Raw genomic sequence first — 20,792 nt, forward strand, 5'->3', positions numbered from 1 at the left:
GGGAAGCTTGGAACTAACTTCTAGTGGAGGTAGTGGTCAGTTGTTAGTAATGGGGTTTAAAAATATGCTTAGGATAAACACGTCCATTATCTGACATTTTTAAAAAAAACAATAACTCAAATGGCAGATTTGATGGACCACTAGGTCTTTTTCTGCCATCAGTTTTCTATGTTTCTATGAAATGTTCTACCTGTGTTTTAATCTTTCAAAAATCTTAAAGGTAGAGAAGGTGCAGAAAAGAGTATACAGATGCTACAGAAGCAGCTTTGGGGGGGGGGACAACTGAAGCATTTAGTCTTCTTTATATTGAGCAAAATAAGGGAACATTAAAGCAGCTTATAAAATTATGCAAAGTGCATAAATAGGACAGAGCAAGTGTTTGCTTTTGCAAACATTTGTTGGATTCAGAGCAGACAGAATAAATTACTTCATACACATAAACTTCAGATAGCTTTAAAAGGGGAATTGATTAATTCCTGGAAGGCGAGAGATATCAGCAGGTAATTATAGTAATGGCCTACTATTTCACCATGAGCAGAAAAAAAAAATCTGAGTGTCTTGGTGCACTCTTGGTGCACTTTCTGGCTCTGTGGACTAGCAGCAGTGGCGGTGGGGTGGGGGAGAGGATGGTTTTGTGCATGTACCTGCCGCTTGCACAAAAGGTGCTTTGTGAGCTTGCCCACCGCTTGCATGACCCAGTTCACGATAGGTAATGGATCGGGGGTTGGAGACCCCTGTCTTGGTGGATCATAGGCTGAACATGAGGCAACAGTTTTATGCAGTTGCAGAAAAGTCAGTGCTACCTAGACTGCATGTACAGAGGAATAGCCTCAGGGTCAAGAAAAGCCACTGTTCTACAGTACTCTATTCTGTACTTGTCATACCATAGCTAGAATACTGCATCCCATTTGGGGCATTGCATTTTAGAAAGGAGACTGATAAACTGGAGCATATCTGAAGGAAACCGAGCAAGATTAGAAGGGGCCTGGAAGGAAAAACCTGTCAGGAATATTTAGAAATATGGTATCTTCTTAATCTGCAGAAGTAAAGACTATGGGGAGGCATGATAGCTACCTTCAGATATCTGAAGGACTAGCAAATGGAGCAGAGTAGTTCCAAAAAAATGGGACAATTTTTTTTACAACAAAGTAGTTTTTAATTGACATCAGGAGAGGTTTCCTAAGACTAAGAGGTGTAGAATAATGAAATAGATTTCCATGGAATGGCTCAAATCTCTCTGGGTTCTATTTTATTCTCTCAAGCAAGAACTAAAGCTGTTACCCTTTGAACTTTTTAACTGTTTTAAATAATTTTGATACTCCAATGTGTTAAATTTTTTAGCACTCTGATTGTGTCACTGAATAAGTTTAGTAAAAAAAAATGAGGCATGAATATAAAAACATAACAAGTGTATGGTTTTTCAGCGTAGCAAGACCCAGGATGGGAGGGAGGTGGGATTTGTTCTTAATCGATCAACCCCTCCACTGTGATGCTTCCCAGGTCTTTAGGCTCTTATGGAAAATTGGGAGGGTTGGAGTCAATCTCATTTTGGGGGCAAGATGTTCCAGAGAGCAGGTGCAATGGGAGAGAAGGCCCTTTTCTTGGATCCTACCAGCCGGACTAATCAGGCCTACGGTGCCCACAGCATGCCTCCTCTGCCAGTAAGAGTGACACAGGCCTATCCCAGTGATTCCTGTAGGGAGAAGTTAATAAATAGTTTTCAGAAAGAGATGCTCATTTAGACCAGGCAGCAATTCTAAACTTTCTGTCTGGCAGTAGACCTGCTTGCTGAGTGATCTTCTGCTTCTGTCAAGGTGGGCTGTAATGGCAAGTGGAAATGACCTTGGGAGACAGGAGGAAGAGCCAGTTTCTTCCTGCTGTTTTCTGAAGACTTTCCAAAGCATCACAGGAACGATATGAGCCTTACCAGGTAGATCTGTCATAAAACCTGACCAAATAAGCCACTTCTACTTTATTGTAAAGATATATTAGTAGAATCTTGCAAGTCTGAAAGTACAATTCTTCTCCATTTCCTTTACAGTCCAAGAACTTAAGGATTGTCCCTCTTGAGTTTTTTGTTCTACCCGCTATACAGCTGCGGGCTAAGCTCTCTTTTATCTGACTGCTCCCTAGGCAGCATCTCAAGCCCATCTCCAAAGAGGCAGGCCATTCCCACATACCATTACAAACGATATATACAGTTTGGAGAATGTAGGTATAGCCTTCTTTTAGGGCTGTGCAAAGCCTTGGAAGCTTTCTGAAGACTTTCTGAAGCATTGCAAGAACGACATAGGCTGTTCAGAGAAAAGTACAAGCAGCCTTGAAAAGAGAGCCTGGTGCAGCCAGCAGCTGCCTTGCATAGGGCCAGCCAAGGTGTGCTTTCTCAGCAGTTGAAATGCCCCTGTGGTTGTAAGTTGGGTGGGCTGCGAAGCACTTGAATTTTGTTCATGTGACCTCGGGGACTGAGCTTAAGTACTATTCATTCAAGTGTGACCGTAACTTTGAACGGAAGCTAAATGCTGAATGTTCATTAAGCAAGAACTACCTATATTCTAAAACAGAACACATGCTAAGGCTAAACCATGCAATTCTAGAGGAGAAATACCCAACCCAGCAGTAATCAAAAAGAACTTCTTTTTGGGAAGAGAAGATAATTATTTTCTTACCAAACACTTACTAGCTAGGCTAAAGCCAGGTAGAGACTAGTTAGTGCTTAGATATAGCCTTCTCCTCAACTAATACAGCTATCATGCAGGTCCAGAACAAAGTCCCAAAAAGTTGTTGACAGATCTTTTTTTTTTAAGCAATCCAAAATTTCTCTCTTGCTGGAACTGATGGCAGCTGCTACAGTAGTGTTTTGCCTAAATCAAGATGATGAAAAAATCCAGCTGAAAAAAATACAGGGGCTCTTTATGTGGCACTTGAAACAAGCTTCCAACATTTGTTCTGCTATAAGTGGTATGCAGAATGTTTCTAATGATTATTCAACAGAAATAAGAATGAACCTTCTTAAAATAATTATGTAGACTCTATAACAACTGTTAAATCATGTCGATGACCACATCTGTAAGATTATGTGACAGTTATGCCTACCAGGAGGCATTTCTTTTTATATCTCACCCATGGTGAAATCTGGCCACTGCTGTTTGAGTAGACGAATACTTTGAACCTTAAAGCTGTCTCATCCTGCTAATGCTAAGCAACCAGTATCTGAGATATATTGTTAACTTAAGATTTAAGGTGTTGGTACTTACCTTTAAAGCCCTACATGGCCTAGGCCCAGGATATTTGCAAGACCATCTGCTGCCGGGGACAACTTCTCATCGCTCAGTGCGCTCACACAGAGAGGGCCTCCTCAGGGTGCCGTCGGCTAGACAATGTCAGCTGGTGACCCCCAGGGGGAGAGCCTTCTCTGTGGGAGCGCCAGCCCTGTGGAACCAACTCCCCCTTGAGCTCCAGATGGCCCCGGATCTCCGGTTCTTTCGCCGCGACCTCAAAACTTTCCTTTTTCATCAGGCTGACCTGGATTGACGACAGGTTTTTAAAATGTTTTAATTTTTAATTGTTTAGTTAATTTATTTTGGGGCTGTTTATTTAATTTCTTTTAACTTTTGTATTGTTGTTTTTATTGTTGTTGGCCGCCCTGAGTCCTTCGGGAGATAGGGCGGCATATAAGTCCCAAAAATAAATAAATAAATAAATAAACTTTTGAATGTAGAATTTTATTCACAGAGAGAAAGAGATTCTGCAGATTAAGTCAAGCTTATTCAATTTACATAATATTCTAGTCCAAAAATTTGTTTGATTTTGAACAACAAAAAAGAGAGGGTTTAATCTTGTCCTGCACGATGCAGCTGGGCCGTATGCTAAAGTTCCTCTCTTTTTTATTCTGTACATGTGGATAAAAACAAAAATAGCTCAGCAGTCACCTTTTCTGATTTCAATGCATTCTGTTTTTCTTATAACCTTTTACGTCAGCTCTCTGCAACCTGCTGTTCTTTGAGATTACTGGAATTCTGAACATTGACATATATCTGGACATTAGGGAAAGCTGTTCAGTGATAACAGGTTCTAATTCATAATTAAATTTTGAAGACTTTAAAAATCAGGCTCCAGAATAAATATTGTCTGAGTTATTGATAAAAGATATGAAAACTCACATTAGAATCTTTAGTTGTATTTGTTATTAACAATATTAAAGCAACAATTCCCTGCCTTAGGGCTCACAATTTGTATATTTATCAATAACAAGAGAGACAGAAACAATTATTTGAATAACTCAACAGAGATTGCTTTAAAATGCAATTTGTTTTATATGACTTAGTCTAGGATCAAACCTTTATTTTACTTGAAATCTCTCTCCTCTCTCTGAAGAGAATCCTCTTCAGTTCATCCTGCTGTTTGTGCTCTTGCCTTTAATTTGCGTGTGCTGTTTTTAAACTGTTAATAGATTCAACACTTCATTTTGTGTCAAATCAGCAAGAATGAACAAAGCTCTCCACATATGCTCTTCTGTATTTTAAACATGTTTTCTTTCTTGGGCTGCAGCCCAGGGTGGCTTTTTATACTCATGTAAGATTATGCCTAAGAGGAGTGGAGATCCAGAGTTTCCTCTCAAACATTCAGCAGTTTCCTCTGAATGGATGCATAAGTTTTCTTCTAGGTTTTTGAAAATGATTTCTTAAGCAGCGTTCCCTTTTCTTAAATTACCCAAAAGAGATCTAGAAGTTGTGATAAACCTAGATTATTAGATTGCAGATGCAAGGTGAAAGAAATGTTACCTTTACCTCATTAAACTCAGTAAGATAGGTACTCAATGCTTTGACTCCCTTCACAAGGTCATGGCTGGGAGGAACTCACCCACAATCACAGTTATATGAATCTTTGTTGAGCCTTTATTGTTTTCTGCACATAAAAACTAGCCCATTTTATATTGGCAATGTTTTTGCTGAAACAGAATGCGTGCTAATGAAGTTCAGCGGCCCAGTTATCAACAACAGATCACGGGGGCCTATAGGTATGGTTAGTTTATGGAAAAAGCATATGTAGTCTAAGCTTCTTTTCATACTTGAGGAAACACTGCTGAAATGGATATGATTGTGAAAGTAAATATCCACGTGCAGCCTTGCTAATAAAGGAAAGAAATCACAAAATCTAAATGTTTTAAATAGTTGTCCCATCCTAATCATATCTCTTAGATAGATCGGAAAGGAATTGTACAGCATTTTTCCCCCTTAATTCCTCAGCTTTTAGCTTGCCTTATAAACCTTGGATTGCAGAAACTTCCTTGGCTTTAGATCTCCCATTGTTTTTAAAAAGAGTTTAAGTATCAGAAAATAGTAAACTGGGAAAATAACAAAATGCTGCCTCTTGTGCTGTAACTCCAGGAATGAAGTATTTTTCAGTTCTGTTTATACTGAATACTATACAGGGAATTTTGCAACATGCTAGGTATCCAGTTATTTTTATATTAAAAGAGAATTTATTTAAAATAATCAAGAAGTTTGGAGTCCCAAGAAAAATGTTTGTGGCCTCCATGTTAAAGATCCCAAATCTAGCACATGGATTTGGTATGCAGGAATTTCTGAAGCTAAATAATGCAGCCAGTTTCTTTAACACTTGAAAGATTAGTTCCACCCTGTCCCTCAGGATTGCCCCGAGGAAAATTTATACTGATAAAGCTGTGGATAAGCAGAGAAAGCCAAAGGGTGTGTGCAGTGCATCTAAATAACTGGATGTGACTCCCTGCATTCAGATGAATGATACTGAGAACAGTTTTTGCTTGCAAGAGGAGGGAGGGAGGGAGAGAAGGAAGGAAGGAAGGAAGGAAGGAAGGAAGGAAGGAAGGAAGGAAGGAAGGAAGGAAGGAAGGAGGGTGTCATACTTTTTCAATGAAAAGAAATTGCTTATATACATTGGATTGAAACAGAACCATGCCTTCCTGCCCCACACTGTTGTGGGGGACTGAGTAACATTTGGAATGTTGCACATATATTGAAGGCAGGCGTACAGAATGGTGTGATCAGTCACAAAACATGCATTTCCACAAAAGCAGACCAGTGAATATCAGCATATACAGAAAAACTTTCTACCTACCATATATTTCAGTCATCCATTGCTAGAAAATTAAAATGGGCCACATAGATTACACACACCATCCGAAGAATAGGCATGTTGGTCATAAAATACAGATAAACATTACACAAAAATATAGACCAAAAATATAATGCACTAAAGCAAAATAGGTAAAGTAGCTAAACCACATCTTATTTTGAAGCAAAATATAACCTACTTTCTACAATTGCTAATTCCCATCTGTCTGTTTTCATGATTTTAGGGTCCACTGAATAGATGCACAGAGAATACTTGTCTGTGACATCTATGTTTGTTTTTAGAAAGGTTTTTTGGGACTATCTTATGTCCTTGAGATACACTTGTTAATAGCCCTATCACATAGTGTTGTGGGGAGAAAAGGAGGAGAGAGAGTGCTCTTTATATCAGATTGAGCTCCTAAATGAGGTCTAATAAATAAATGATGGAACATTTAATTAAAAAAATAGACACACAACTATATAGTATATTGAGAAAGATGTATCTGCTAAGTCTGCAGTATAACTTGTACATTGATCTTGCGATATAGGTGAGATTGAAGTCCTACTTAATGTTCAGTTTATAAGAAATACTCTGGTTGCATTCTAGCACATTGACAGTTTGTAACTTTTTAGTAACCAGATATTTCTGTTGTACAACATTTGGTTTTTGTCTTAGTTTTCCACCATGGAACTATATATGTTCACTTTCTTTGTTCTTTTCCTCAGAACAGTCTCACAAGGTAGAATTGGTGATGGCCTATAGTGACTTAGTAGCTTTTCTATTTTTGTATTGTTTTTATTGTAAACTGCTCAAAGTCACGTAGATAAGATGGGTGTTATACAAATGTGATATCTATCTTATATCTATCTGATATAAGATAGATAGACAGGTAGATGTTCAGCATGGCCTTTTCCCAATTCTAATCTATTCTTCTAAATATTCTACTGAAAATGCTATGTTTGGATTCAGTACTCTGAATCTGTTTTTAAAAACAAACATACTGGGAAAGAATTCCTTAAAGCTCTTGATAGGAAAAGCAGACCAAATATTTCTGTTTCTAGTCTCTGAAAGACCAAGACAGCATTTGACAGGTTTATTGTAGTTGTGATTAAAGGGCTGTGTCTTCCTTTCTAGTCACTGGTTGCCTTTCTAAAGGATCCTGAAGGAGCTCCATTGTGGGAGGAAGATCCTGAAGCCAAAGATGTTGTTCATATTGACAGTGAAAAGGTAAGCTCCCTTGAATTGTAATTAACATTTTAAAGAAACATATAAATAAATATCAGGTATGGAAATTTTTATTCTGGAATATTTAGAGAGCTTGTTTAGCAAACTGAAAGCACTGCAAGCTAAAATACATTGAGAATAATTGATCAGTAGAATGGGGACCGAGACCCTGTGTAAGGACCTGCCTCACTTAGATCTCCAAGAAAGCAGAACTCTTGAAACAGGCATTGTTTCAAAAGAAACTTTTATTGAGAGTTAATTATAGCAGGAGAGCAAAGCAAGGTCTGAAGAATTTGCGCGCACAAGGTTACATCATAATATCCATTTACAACTCCTCCCCCCAGTGTCCAACTGTCCGGTTGAAATCCAGCCAATCCATAGTGCCAGGTTGTTCTGAGAAGCTGGAGATAAGGCAGATGTTTTCAGTTCATATTCCTTTCTCACAAAGAGAGGATGTTTCAAAGAGGATGGAGCAGAGCTAGGCAAATACATTCCCCAAGCAAACAGCCCTTCTCCCACCAGAATGGCAGTCTCCGAAAATGAATACACAGGCAAAGCAATAACATGCAGGCAAATACATTGGAGGGGTCTGACACCCTGATTGGGCACCACCTCATGATAGCTATGGATTTATTTCAGAATCTACTAGGATAATAGCATGAACCTTACTCCAAAACATACTTCATCTTGAGCTGCCACTATGAGTGACTAAATTTATGTTGGCTTCTTTGACTGAAGGGTCCTTGAAAACTTCAAGGTTCTAATTGTCTTGGTATAAAATGCACTAATGCCTTCAGCATGGGATTATGGAGTTTAATAGCTTGCTAGCTAATGATATTGCCTTGACAAAGCCTGCCAAATAATTGGTAGGTTCTGTTTGAGATGAAAGGAAATGTTTGTAGAATGTATGAAAGTGTGCAGAATTAAGTGCAGAATGTTTTACAGTCAACATTGGGCATCTCTAGATAGGGTTGGGAGAGACAAACATACATCTGAAACCTTAGAGATCTGTTGACAGATTTATTATTATTATTATTATTATTATTATTATTATTATTATTATTATTATTATTATTATTATTATTATTATTATTTTTACTAAGATGGCGCATTCACACGCAGCGGCCCCGAGCTCCCAGTATTGGTGTGTGGTGTTTGGAATAATGTGTTTATGGATGTGTGTGCACAGTGTAGCGCAAGGAGTTAAATTTGCCTACACACGCGTAGAGCTGCTAAACATCGGGCTCGCAAGTCAATCCGGGATTACCAGCGATTTTCAGCAGTCCCACAACATACTGAACTGCATAGCGAGGCTTCCAGGATCTCCATGTATTGTCATTGGGTCGGGGAGGTGCCGATGAAAGTGAAAGCGAAAGGAGCAGAAACAAAAGCATGCCTGTAGAGCCGGTCAGTTGGATCGGCTCCGAAAGCAGCCCCACAGACAAGCGTTGCCATGTGTCTTCTTGAGCAACGCTAGATCCCTCATCCACAAAATTGACGAATTAGAGCTGGAGATGGCAGCAAGCAGGCTTCTCCGTGAAAGCTGTGTGATAATTGTCACAGAGACCTGGCTACACCTACCTGTACCCGATGCGGCAGTGGAGTTGACAAGCCAAGTCATTTATCGCTACGATAGAAATGGCGATTCCAGTAAGAGCAAGGGAGGAGGACTCTGTATCTATATACACAGTGACTGGCGTGTTAACAGCAGAGTAGTCTATACGTATTGCTCCCCAGATGTGGAACTGATGACTGTCACATGTAGGCTATTTTATCTGCCTAGAGAAATCACTGTGATAATTATTATAGCTGTTTATATTCCACCTGATGCCAATGTCAGTGTGGCGTTTCTAAACTTTATGACGTCATCTCCAGGCAGAAGCAAACTCACCCAGAGGGTGCTCTTGTCATGGCTGGGGACTTCAATCAAGCCTGTCTAAAGACAGCTCTCCCCAAGTTCGTCCAGTATGTGAAATTTTCCACCAGAAGGAAGAACACTTTAGACCAGAGGTTTCAAACTTCCGGCCCATGGGCCGGACGCGTCGTGACGAAACCATGCCCACCCTATTGCCGGCAATGGGGAAAAGCCACGATACATCGCACGACGTCACGTGACATCGCGAGTTTGACATGTCTGCTTTAGACCGTGTGTACTCTAACCTGAAACAGGCATACAGAGCAATCCCCCTCTCTCACCTGGGTACATCTGACCATCTTTCACTCCTGTTGTGCCCGAAGTATGTCCCTCTCAGGAAAAGAACTCAGCCAGTCACGAAAATGGTTAAAATCTGGCCAGAGGGTGCTCTGAGTCAGCTGCAGGACTGTTTTGAAACCACTGAGTAGTTGGAGTGTATTTGAACATCAAGTGGAGTGTATTTGACATCAAGACCTACATGAATACACTGATGCTGTACTCTCTTACATCAAAGTGTGCAATGACAGTGTGACAACAGAAAAGTGCATCAGAGTCTACGGGAATTGTAAACCCTGGATGACTGCAGACGTACGGACACTTCTGAGAGCCCAGGATTCTGCCTTTAAGGCAGGGGTCAGGGATACATATAGAGAGGCCAGGGCAAACCTTAGAAGAGTCATTAAGAAAGCAAAACAACAATACAAATATAAGGTGGAGAACCACCTAGCAGATAACAACCCGAAGCAAGTGTGGTAGGGACTGCAGCATCTAACTAACCATAAGGGCAACACGAGGAACACGGTCAATGCCGATGCCTTGTTGGTAGAGGAGTTGAAAATCTTCGCTTGCTATGAGGTGAAAAGACCAGATCCCGTAGCCTCTGCCTGCCGGCCTTCTGATTCCCAGCCACTCACCCTATACGGACATCAAGTGAAAGCTGCATTGAAGGCTGTGAATTCCAGCAAAGCTGCAGGCCCAGATGGGGTGCTGAAGATAGTGGTAAAGAATTGTGCCAATCAATTAGCAGGGGTCCTGACAAGGACCTTTAACATCTCCCTGCAAACGACCTGTGTTCCATCATGCTTGAAAGCAGCCACTATTGTCCCAGTCCCAAAGAAAACAGCAATTAACTGCCTAAACGACTACAGACCTATCACATTAACGTCTGTAGTGATGAAATACTTCGAAAGACTGGTTCTCCAACACCTTAGGGCATGCCTCCCACTGGACCTTGACAAACATCAGTTTGTCTACAGGGGGAATAGGTCAACAGACGACACCGTAGCTACTGTCTTCTGTAGCGAGCCACCTGGAGAAACCCAGAAACTATGTCAGGATGCTTTTCATTATCTATAGCTCAGCCTTCAATACTATCCTGCCGAGCATCCTTATCGAAAAGCTGACTGACTTGGATTTTCCCTCTTCCAACTGTGACTGGATCAAAGACTTTCTGAGGGACCGGCCACAAACAGTGAGGGTTGGATCTGTCACATCCATCTCCCTGAAGCTTTGCACTGGCTCGCCACAGGGCTTTGTGATCAGTCCCTACCTGTATTCACTGTACACACATGATTGTTGACCCATCTACTGCAATCATTAAGTTCGCAGATGATACCACCGTATTGGGTCTTACTACAGGTGGAGATGAAACAGCGTACAGGGGGAGGTTCAAAAACTATCTTCATGGTGCCTAGAAAACAACCTGCACCTGAACATTAGCAAGACAAAAGAGATGGTATTAGACTTCCAGAAGAAAAGAGAGGAACCCACCCCACTTTACATCAAGGGGGGCCTTGTGGAGAGAGTTTCCTCCTTTAAATTCCTGGGAGTCCACCTCAGCGAAGATCTCACCTGGAAAATCAACACAACCCAGGTGGCCAGAAAGGCCCAACAGAGACTCCACTTCCTTAGGGTCTTGCGAAAGAACAAAGTGAAACAACGACTGATGACCTCCTTTACCGGTCCACTGATGACCTCCTTTTACTGGTCACATTGCATTATGGTGTGGTATGCTGGCTTGACAGCCGCAGATAGAAAGACACTACAGAGGGTGGTGAGCACAGCACAAAACATCGCTGGCTGTCCCCTGATACCACTAGACGACATCGCTAGGGCCTGCTGCCTTAGAAGAGTAAGGACGACTCACCCTCTGGTCAACACTTCTTTACTCTCCTACCTTCGGGTAGGAGATATAGAAGCATAGCCAGCCGCACCAACAGGCTGAAGAACAGTTTCTACCCATGGGCTGTCAGACTCCTGAATGGAAAATAACTCCATGTCAACATAGTATGGTAGACTTGTGGGGCCGGCGCGTTGTGCAGTAAGTTCACATGGTGCAATAAGATTGTGTGTTTGTTAGTAGGATACCCTGGGTTAGGGATTTTTTTTTCCTTTTGTCTTCACTGTGAGTTGTGTTTGGGGTGTGCACGAAGGGAGGGTCAGCCAATCTCATTGTACACATGTTGTACTTTGACAATAAAGGTTGATTTGATTTGACATTCAGCAAAGGCAACACCATTGTTCAATCAACTAACCATCTGACAGCACAAAACAGCTTCCTGTGTTCGTACAAAGTATTGCACTGTTACCAAACACTCAACCTCTTTCTCCTAGAAAAGATGGATCAAACTGTTAACTGATTGGGAACCCAGGTATACTTTGAATGTTTTTATATAGATTGTAAAAAAATGACTTGCTGTAGATGCTTGAAATAAGTCATGTCATGGTGCAAAACTAATTAAGCAATGTAACCTATTTGGCCACATAGTTGACTTTGTGTCTCAGTTGCTCTTAAATAACAACTTACTAATATATTCTGTGTTTGGTTCTCTTGGTGCTTAAATTGTATTGTTTTTCAAAGCTCTGATGTAAACCACAGCCAACATATAGAGGTAGAGAACCATCACTCGCCTCTAGGTTTGAAGGACTAGTGGACACTTAAGGGCCATTAGAAAGTTCTTTGACTTTAGAGAAAACAGGTTTTGGTATTTAATATGGACAAATTTGGCAAGGGCATTGAATATTTTTAGATGAACTCAAGTAATCCTATTTTTGTTCTATACTCTTATTGTGAAACCTAACATTGCTGTACTTGCTGCTCCTTCTCTAGTGTCTATTTTTCTTTCCATTCTAATCAATTTTAAATTGTAATTGATTACTCTCTTGCTGGTATTCATAGTCATTTCAGTTTCTTAGTTTTCATTCCAGTATTAACAACAGTTACTTTGGCATTCACATTTGTCACAAGATTAATTTTTAATGTTCACCTTTCTGTTCCCATTTGCAGGTTCTGTAGGGCTTATTTGCAATTTAAAATGTTGCCTTTCTCAACATGGTAGCTGTAAAAAAACTTTTCTGGTGTCTTCCTATTACCTTAGATTGGTTTCTGGTTAAAGGAAACAAGTTATTTTTTCTGTTCAATTGCATTCTTAAAAAAGAATTTGACAAACATCCTGAATACACAATCATCACCCAGAGATTTTTGATCTTGTTTTAAAATAATGTTTGTTGTAGTCTGCTGTATGGTAGCCCTTGAATAATCAATTTTATGGTCTGTATAATATCAACACTTTTATCTTACCATAATTTCTGTGGCTTCTATATTTTTCCTTCTGGTGCCCATGGGTAGGACTAGTTACTAGAACTTTCTGCTTTCAGCATTGAACGTGTTGTGATTCAGGGTCAGCCTGTGGGTTCGGCAGTTGGGTCTGATGACTCAGAGGAGGAGGAGGGGGGTGTTGAAGACCTTGCTGAGGGGGTTGAAGATCTTGCTGATGAGAGTTCTCAGCCAGGCCCCTCCCACTTGGTCACCACGGAGACCCAGCTGTGTGAGCCTGACAGCATGGATGAAGATGACCCACAGCTGGCCCTGTTCAAGGACGCCCAACGCAGGAGGCAGTCAATTAGGAGTAAACAGAGGAAGGCAATGGGGCTTCTCGGAAGGAGGCAGAGAGAAGCCACGCCCTGAACTCTATATAAGGGGAATGTGTGGGGAGGGCTGGTTTGCTGAAGGCAACCGCTCTGATAGTTCGTGTTTCTTAAAGCTCCTGTTTCATGGTTCGTGTCTTGTTTGTTTTTGTAGTAATAAATTTGGCAGGCGTAATTCCAGCCTCTTGCCGTTTGTAAAGGGGTTGCCTTTTCTGCAGGGCCGGTAGCAGGCTGGTACAGAACAGAACAAACCATGATTCTTGAATGTGTTTGAATTCTGAACTGTATAATATTTCAACAATGGTAGCAAAAATGAGCCACCAATAAATAGGTCTTCACCTGCTGTATGTCTGTACACATTATTTGTTAAATTATAATGTCACAGAAAAACAGATTAGTTTACAATCAGAAGTAATTTTTTTCTGTGTTAGGTTTTTATTCAGTTAAGGATCCACTGCGTAGCAGCTTCCAAATTATTGTAATTTATTTATATAGGGCAGGGGTGTCAAACTACCGGCCCCCGGGCCAGACGCATCACCAGGAAACCGCGCCCACCCCATTGCCGGCAATGGGGAAAAAGCTCTGATACATTGCACGACGTTACGTGGCATTGCAAGTTTGACATGTCTGATATAGGGCATGATGTGTGAATTGCACATTACCAATTTAAATTATTAGTTGTGTTTTTTGTGGAACAATAAGATGAAAAGCAAGAGAAAGTAGAAGCAGTACTTATTTCAATAAAATTATAGTCCCATAAAGTCTTCTCTATATAGTTGAGAAAGCAAAGAACCAAAACAAAATCACAGAGGGAAGAAATTTAGTCCTAAAATATGCTAGGAAGTTGTCAATTTACAGGTAATCCTCAGTTAACCGTACACTTAATTGGAACTAGCAATTCCATTGCTAAGTGAAGCAGTCATTAAACAAAATTTATGACCACACTATCTTACAACAGCAGTTCCAGCAGTCTTGGTTGCAGTTTTCAGCAAATTATTGTGGTTGCCAAACAAGACACCATGTGATCACAATTTGCAACCTTTCACTGACTTCCCAATTGAGTTTGCTTGTGGGAAGCTGACTGGGAAACTTGCAAAGGGTGATCCCATGATCACAGTATGCTGTGACCATTGTAAATGCATGAGGGTTGCCAAACACTCAAATCACACTCGTGATGCAGGGATGCAGCAATGTTTATAAGTGAGAACCAGTTATAAGTACCTTTTTTCACTACTGTTGTAACTTTGAACAGCTGCTAAACAAATTATTGTTAAGTGAGGAGTACTTCTATGGCAAATAAATTTTACAATAAAAAATCTTACAATTAGGAGGAAACACAGTTAATAAAATGTGAAGAATATTGCAAAAGACAAATATTCAAATAATAAATGCAACTAATGGGCCTTATCAAGAGTTCTAATCCAAGAAGTATATAGTATTGGTCTACTGACAAGACCTAAGGGCTTTAATTAAATTAAGTCTCAATTGTGGAAGTGCTACCTAGATAGCGAATTTAAAGACTGAATTATTTTTAATTTTATCACAGTTGGTTGTTTGATATATCATGGTTTTAAATTTCATCATTGTGTTTTTAAGAGCTAATTCTAAAAGAGAGCTTATCAATCATTTAAGTGTCTTAAATACAAGTGCAAAGCCAACTCTTTAATATGTTTTGGATTTATTCATCATTAAAACATTAGGATTTATTGGTGCTATATGGGCTATACATCTATATGAGTGAAATCAAGAGCATTCATATGTTGGAAATAGCATCATCCTGTCTTGAGGCATGGTCTACACCTTGCGCACATGAATTAAGATGTCTCATAATGTGTATAAGAGGCAGAGCTGCCTTGCAATCAACATCAGATCCTATTGATGTGTCTGGCTGAGAGAGTTAAACTATAAGTTTCAATTGCTGAAAATATAATCCTTAGATAAAAATGGTTGACTGAGTTTTGTAAACTATGTTCAGAAGCCTTACATGCTTGCTTGCACATGGCCAATGCATTCTGCCCTTACATTTCTAGACTGCTAAATTGGCATAGTAATACCTAATTCAAATCCACAACTTTTCAACACTAATATAAAAATCTGCAGGTAGCACTAGCACATTGGGATCATTTGTTGTTATTAATTGCGAAGTCGTGTCCGACCCATCACGACCCCATGGACAACGTTCCTCCAGGCCTTCCTGTCCTCTACCATCTTCTGGAGTCCCTTTAAGTTCATGCCTACTGCCTCAGTGACTCCATCCAGCCAACTCATTCTCTGTCGTCCCCTTCTTCTCTTGCGCTCAACCTTTCCCAGCATTAGGCTCTTCTCCAGGGAGTCCTTCCTTCTCATTAGGTGGTCAAAGTATTTGAGTTTCACCTTCAGGATCTGGCCTTCTAAAGAGCAGTCAGGGTTGATCTCATACTGAAGTAATAATAAGCTTAATTGATTTATCCAGTTAGTCTGATTATATGGAAACCTCAAGGATGGTTTTAGGGCACTCTTATTAACAGGCACTATTAATAACAGGGCACTCTTATTAACAGTACTTTGAAAGCAAACACCAGCCGTGGTCATAATAAAGTTTCTAATATTGGAATTGGTTGCATGTTTTGGTTGCACTTTTAAATGTGCAATTTTAAGTGTGGGAAGCTTCAGTAAGAAGTGTTTGAACCCTAGGTGATAACAAACCATCCATTTGTTTGTAGCTGTTTAATTGAGGATTTAATGATAACCACATCACAAACTATTTGGCAGTACTATCAGATGGCTCCAATAGTTGTTAGAATTTTAGCTAAAATATGTGGAGTAAAGACTCTTAAATCTCATCTTTTTTATTTTCTCTTTTGGTTTTAAGGAACTGAAAAGACTTCTGAAGAAAGAAGATAAACATGTTCTGCTGATGTTCTATGCCCCTTGTGAGTAATACAGTATTTTTAAAAAATTGGTAGCCCCCTTACGGATAATTGTGTACCTCTGTTAAATTATTCCATTTGTTCATAGAAAACTGACAACACACATTCACTATCTGCTCATTACTCTGCATCTGATGTTCTTCATTCCTCAGTTTTTATTCCAGAATTCACCCCAAACATAGCAGTGTAGCATAAAAATATTTCAAATGATGCTCTTTTACTCTTTTTCTCTGCTAAAATTATGCAAAAAATGAATACTCAGGTTCAGGTGGACCTTGCAAATTTATTGCAGGTTTTCAATGTGTACAGACTATTCTTAGATATACTAAACTTTTTTGGAATACCCATTTGCTCCTGCTGTAATTTAAGGATCTGCAGTTATGTTGGCCTGCCATTATTCTTAAAATGGCTTGGCCATGTCAAGAAAGTAATATCCTGTCCCAACCAGCAATCATTTTAAAAGAGAAACCAACAAAAATAAATACTGTGATACCTTGGAGAGCTCCCTGCATTCAATAGATTTTTTTTCTAATCTCTGCCATTCTCAAGTTTGAAGTAATGCCTGCCACACCCCTGTTCCTCAGTAAAAATGCCGGAAAATTGATTCTGCAAATTTATTGGGTAACAGCCAATCTAAGCTGATCTCATGTAATCTAATGTCTACATGAATTAGAGACCATCTGGAAATTTCAGAGTTTTTGGCTAAATTAGGAAGCTGGGGAAAAAAATACCAGTGGTGAGCTACAGCTGTAAGGCTGACAAAAATAGTGCATGGATGCTGTCACCAGAAAACAAACTCAATTGATGGGCATATTTGTCTTTTTAATCTAGGTACAATTGTGCCTGTTGGCATGTTGAATAACCTTTACTATTGCTGGCCATATGGACATCTTTTTCTTCTGTTAGCTGATAGCCTCTATGAGGAATAAAGGCTTTTCATTGTGAGTGATTAGGATCTAGGACTGCAGGCATGTCAAAAACATATCAAAGAATTCATTTCCTTAACTCTGATCCTAATGACATCAAGCCTGTCTTTGTTGTAATATCTCATGGTGTAACAAGGGGCCAAAACCGTCAATTACCGTATATACTTGAGTATAAGCCGACTCGAGTATAAGCCGAGACCCCCAATTTCACCCCCAAAAACTGGAAAAAGTTATTGACTCGAGTATAAGCCGATCCGCCGTTCTGCAAGCCTCTGCCGCCAGCAGAGGCTCGATCCGCCATTTTGCAAGCCTGAATACACAGGAATACCCTGTGTAGCCGCGGCTCGTCGGCAGGTCTCCGTTCCTCCTGCCGACCTTTGGGGAGGTTTGGGCGCCTCCCCAAACCTCCCCAAACCTCGGCAGGTCTCCGTTCCTCCTGCCGACCTTTGGGGAGGTTTGGGCGCCTCCCCGAACCTCGGCAGGTCTCCGTTCCTCCGCGCAGACCTGCCGACGTTTGGGAAGGTTTGGGCGCCTCCCCAAACCTCCCCAGGTCCCCGTTCCTGTTTGGGGAGGTTTGGGCGCCTCCCCAAACCTCCCCAAACCTCGGCAGGTCTCCGTTCCTCCGCGCAGACCTGCCGACGTTTGGGAAGGTTTGGGCGCCTCCCCAAGTCTCCGTTCCTGTTTGGGGAGGTTTGGGCGCCTCCCCAAACCTCCCCAAACCTCGGCAGGTCTCCGTTCCTGTTTGGGGAGGTTTGGGCGCCTCCCCAAACCTCCCCAAACCTCGGCAGGTCTCCGTTCCTCCGCGCAGACCTGCCGACCTTTGGGGAGGTTTGGGCGCCTCCCCAAACGTCCCCAAACCTCGGCAGGTCTCCGTTCCTGTTTGGGGAGGTTTGGGCGCCTCCCCAAACCTCCCCAAACCTCGGCAGGTCTCCGTTCCTCCGCGCAGACCTGCCGACCTTTGGGGAGGTTTGGGCGCCTCCCCAAACGTCCCCAAACCTCGGCAGGTCTCCGTTCCTGTTTGGGGAGGTTTGGGCGCCTCCCCAAACCTCCCCAAACCTCGGCAGGTCTCCGTTCCTCCGCGCAGACCTGCCGACCTTTGGGGAGGTTTGGGCGCCTCCCCAAACGTCCCCAAACCTCGGCAGGTCTCCGTTCCTGTTTGGGGAGGTTTGGGCGCCTCCCCAAACCTCCCCAAACCTCGGCAGGTCTCCGTTCCTCCGCGCAGACCTGCCGACCTTTGGGGAGGTTTGGGCGCCTCCCCAAACGTCCCCAAACCTCGGCAGGTCTCCGTTCCTGTTTGGGGAGGTTTGGGCGCCTCCCCAAACGTCCCCAAACCTCGGCAGGTCTCCGTTCCTCCGCGCAGACCTGCCGACCTTTGGGGAGGTTTGGGCGCCTCCCCAAACATCCCCAAACCTCGGCAGGTCTCCGTTCCTGTTTGGGGAGGTTTGGGCGCCTCCCCAAACGTCCCCAAACCTCGGCAGGTCTCCGTTCCTGTTTGGGGAGGTTTGGGCGCCTCCCCAAACGTCCCCAAAACTCGGCAGGTCTCCGTTCCTCCGCGCAGACCTGCCGACCTTTGGGGAGGTTTGGGCGCCTCCCCAAACGTCCCCAAACCTCGGCAGGTCTCCGTTCCTGTTTGGGGAGGTTTGGGCGCCTCCCCAAACCTCCCCAAACCTCGGCAGGTCTCCGTTCCTGTTTGGGGAGGTTTGGGCGCCTCCCCAAACCTCCCCAAACCTCGGCAGGTCTCCGTTCCTCCGCGCAGACCTGCCGACCTTTGGGGAGGTTTGGGCGCCTCCCCAAACGTCCCCAAACCTCGGCAGGTCTCCGTTCCTGTTTGGGGAGGTTTGGGCGCCTCCCCAAACGTCCCCAAACCTCGGCAGGTCTCCGTTCCTCCGCGCAGACCTGCCGACCTTTGGGGAGGTTTGGGCGCCTCCCCAAACGTCCCCAAACCTCGGCAGGTCTCCGTTCCTGTTTGGGGAGGTTTGGGCGCCTCCCCAAACCTCCCCAAACCTCGGCAGGTCTCCGTTCCTCCGCGCAGACCTGCCGACCTTTGGGGAGGTTTGGGCGCCTCCCCAAACGTCCCCAAACCTCGGCAGGTCTCCGTTCCTGTTTGGGGAGGTTTGGGCGCCTCCCCAAACGTCCCCAAACCTCGGCAGGTCTCCGTTCCTCCGCGCAGACCTGCCGACCTTTGGGGAGGTTTGGGCGCCACCCCAAACGTCCCCAAACCTCGGCAGGTCTCCGTTCCTGTTTGGGGAGGTTTGGGCGCCTCCCCAAACCTCCCCAAACCTCGGCAGGTCTCCGTTCCTCCGCGCAGACCTGCTGACCTTTGGGGAGGTTTGGGCGCCTCCCCAAACGTCCCCAAACCTCGGCAGGTCTCCGTTCCTGTTTGGGGAGGTTTGGGCGCCTCCCCAAACGTCCCCAAACCTCGGCAGGTCTCCGTTCCTGTTTGGGGAGGTTTGGGCGCCTCCCCAAACGTCCCCAAACCTCGGCAGGTCTCCGTTCCTCCGCGCAGACCTGCCGACCTTTGGGGAGGTTTGGGCGCCTCCCCAAACGTCCCCAAACCTCGGCAGGTCTCCGTTCCTGTTTGGGGAGGTTTGGGCGCCTCCCCAAACGTCCCCAAACCTCGGCAGGTCTCCGTTCCTCCGCGCAGACCTGCCGACCTTTGGGGAGGTTTGGGCGCCTCCCCAAACGTCCCCAAACCTCGGCAGGTCTCCGTTCCTGTTTGGGGAGGTTTGGGCGCCTCCCCAAACGTCCCCAAACCTCGGCAGGTCTCCGTTCCTCCGCGCAGACCTGCCGACCTTTGGGGAGGTTTGGGCGCCACCCCCAAACGTCCCCAAACCTCGGCAGGTCTCCGTTCCTGTTTGGGGAGGTTTGGGCGCCTCCCCAAACCTCCCCAAACCTCGGCAGGTCTCCGTTCCTCCGCGCAGACCTGCCGACCTTTGGGGAGGTTTGGGCGCCTCCCCAAACGTCCCCAAACCTCGGCAGGTCTCCGTTCCTGTTTGGGGAGGTTTGGGCGCCTCCCCAAACGTCCCCAAACCTCGGCAGGTCTCCGTTCCTCCGCGCAGACCTGCCGACCTTTGGGGAGGTTTGGGCGCCTCCCCAAACGTCCCCAAACCTCGGCAGGTCTCCGTTCCTGTTTGGGGAGGTTTGGGCGCCTCCCCAAACGTCCCCAAACCTCGGCAGATCTCCGTTCCTCCGCGCAGACCTGCCGACCTTTGGGGAGGTTTGGGCGCCTCCCCAAACGTCCCCAAACCTCGGCAGGTCTCCGTTCTTCCTGCCGACCTTTGGGGAGGTTTGGGCGCCTCCCCAAACCTCCCCAAACCTCGGCAGGTCTGCGCGGAGGAACGGAGACCTGCCGAGGTTTGGGGAGGTTTGGGGAGGCGCCCAAACCTCCCCAAACAGGAACGGAGACCTGCCGAGGTTTGGGGACGTTTGGGGAGGCGCCCAAACCTCCCCAAAGGTCGGCAGGTCTGCGCGGAGGAACGGAGACCTGCCGAGGTTTGGGGACGTTTGGGGAGGCGCCCAAACCTCCCCAAACAGGAACGGAGACCTGCCGAGGTTTGAGGACGTTTGGGGAGGCGCCCAAACCTCCCCAAAGGTCGGCAGGTCTGCGCGGAGGAACGGAGACCTGCCGAGGTTTGGGGACGTTTGGGGAGGCGCCCAAACCTCCCCAAACAGGAACGGAGACCTGCCGAGGTTTGGGGACGTTTGGGGAGGCGCCCAAACCTCCCCAAAGGTCGGCAGGTCTGCGCGGAGGAACGGAGACCTGCCGAGGTTTGGGGAGGTTTGGGGAGGCGCCCAAAC

At 44.2% G+C, this 20,792-nt stretch overlaps 1 protein-coding gene across 3 annotated transcripts in view; it reads left to right on the top strand.

The window, feature by feature from the left end:
- The window catches only part of PDIA5 (protein disulfide isomerase family A member 5), a 255,436-nt gene that overhangs the window by 128,111 nt on the left and 106,533 nt on the right, over positions 1-20,792 (top strand). For all 3 annotated transcript variants that reach the window (XM_083349866.1, XM_083349868.1, XM_083349867.1), the window contains exons 6-7: positions 7,228-7,320; positions 16,011-16,071. In XM_083349866.1, coding sequence (XP_083205992.1) covers positions 7,228-7,320; positions 16,011-16,071 — 154 coding nt within the window. The remainder of the gene's footprint in view (positions 1-7,227; positions 7,321-16,010; positions 16,072-20,792) is intronic.

The sequence above is a fragment of the Vipera ursinii genome (assembly GCF_947247035.1).
Source record: "Vipera ursinii genome assembly, chromosome: 1".
NCBI lineage: Eukaryota > Metazoa > Chordata > Lepidosauria > Squamata > Viperidae > Vipera > Vipera ursinii.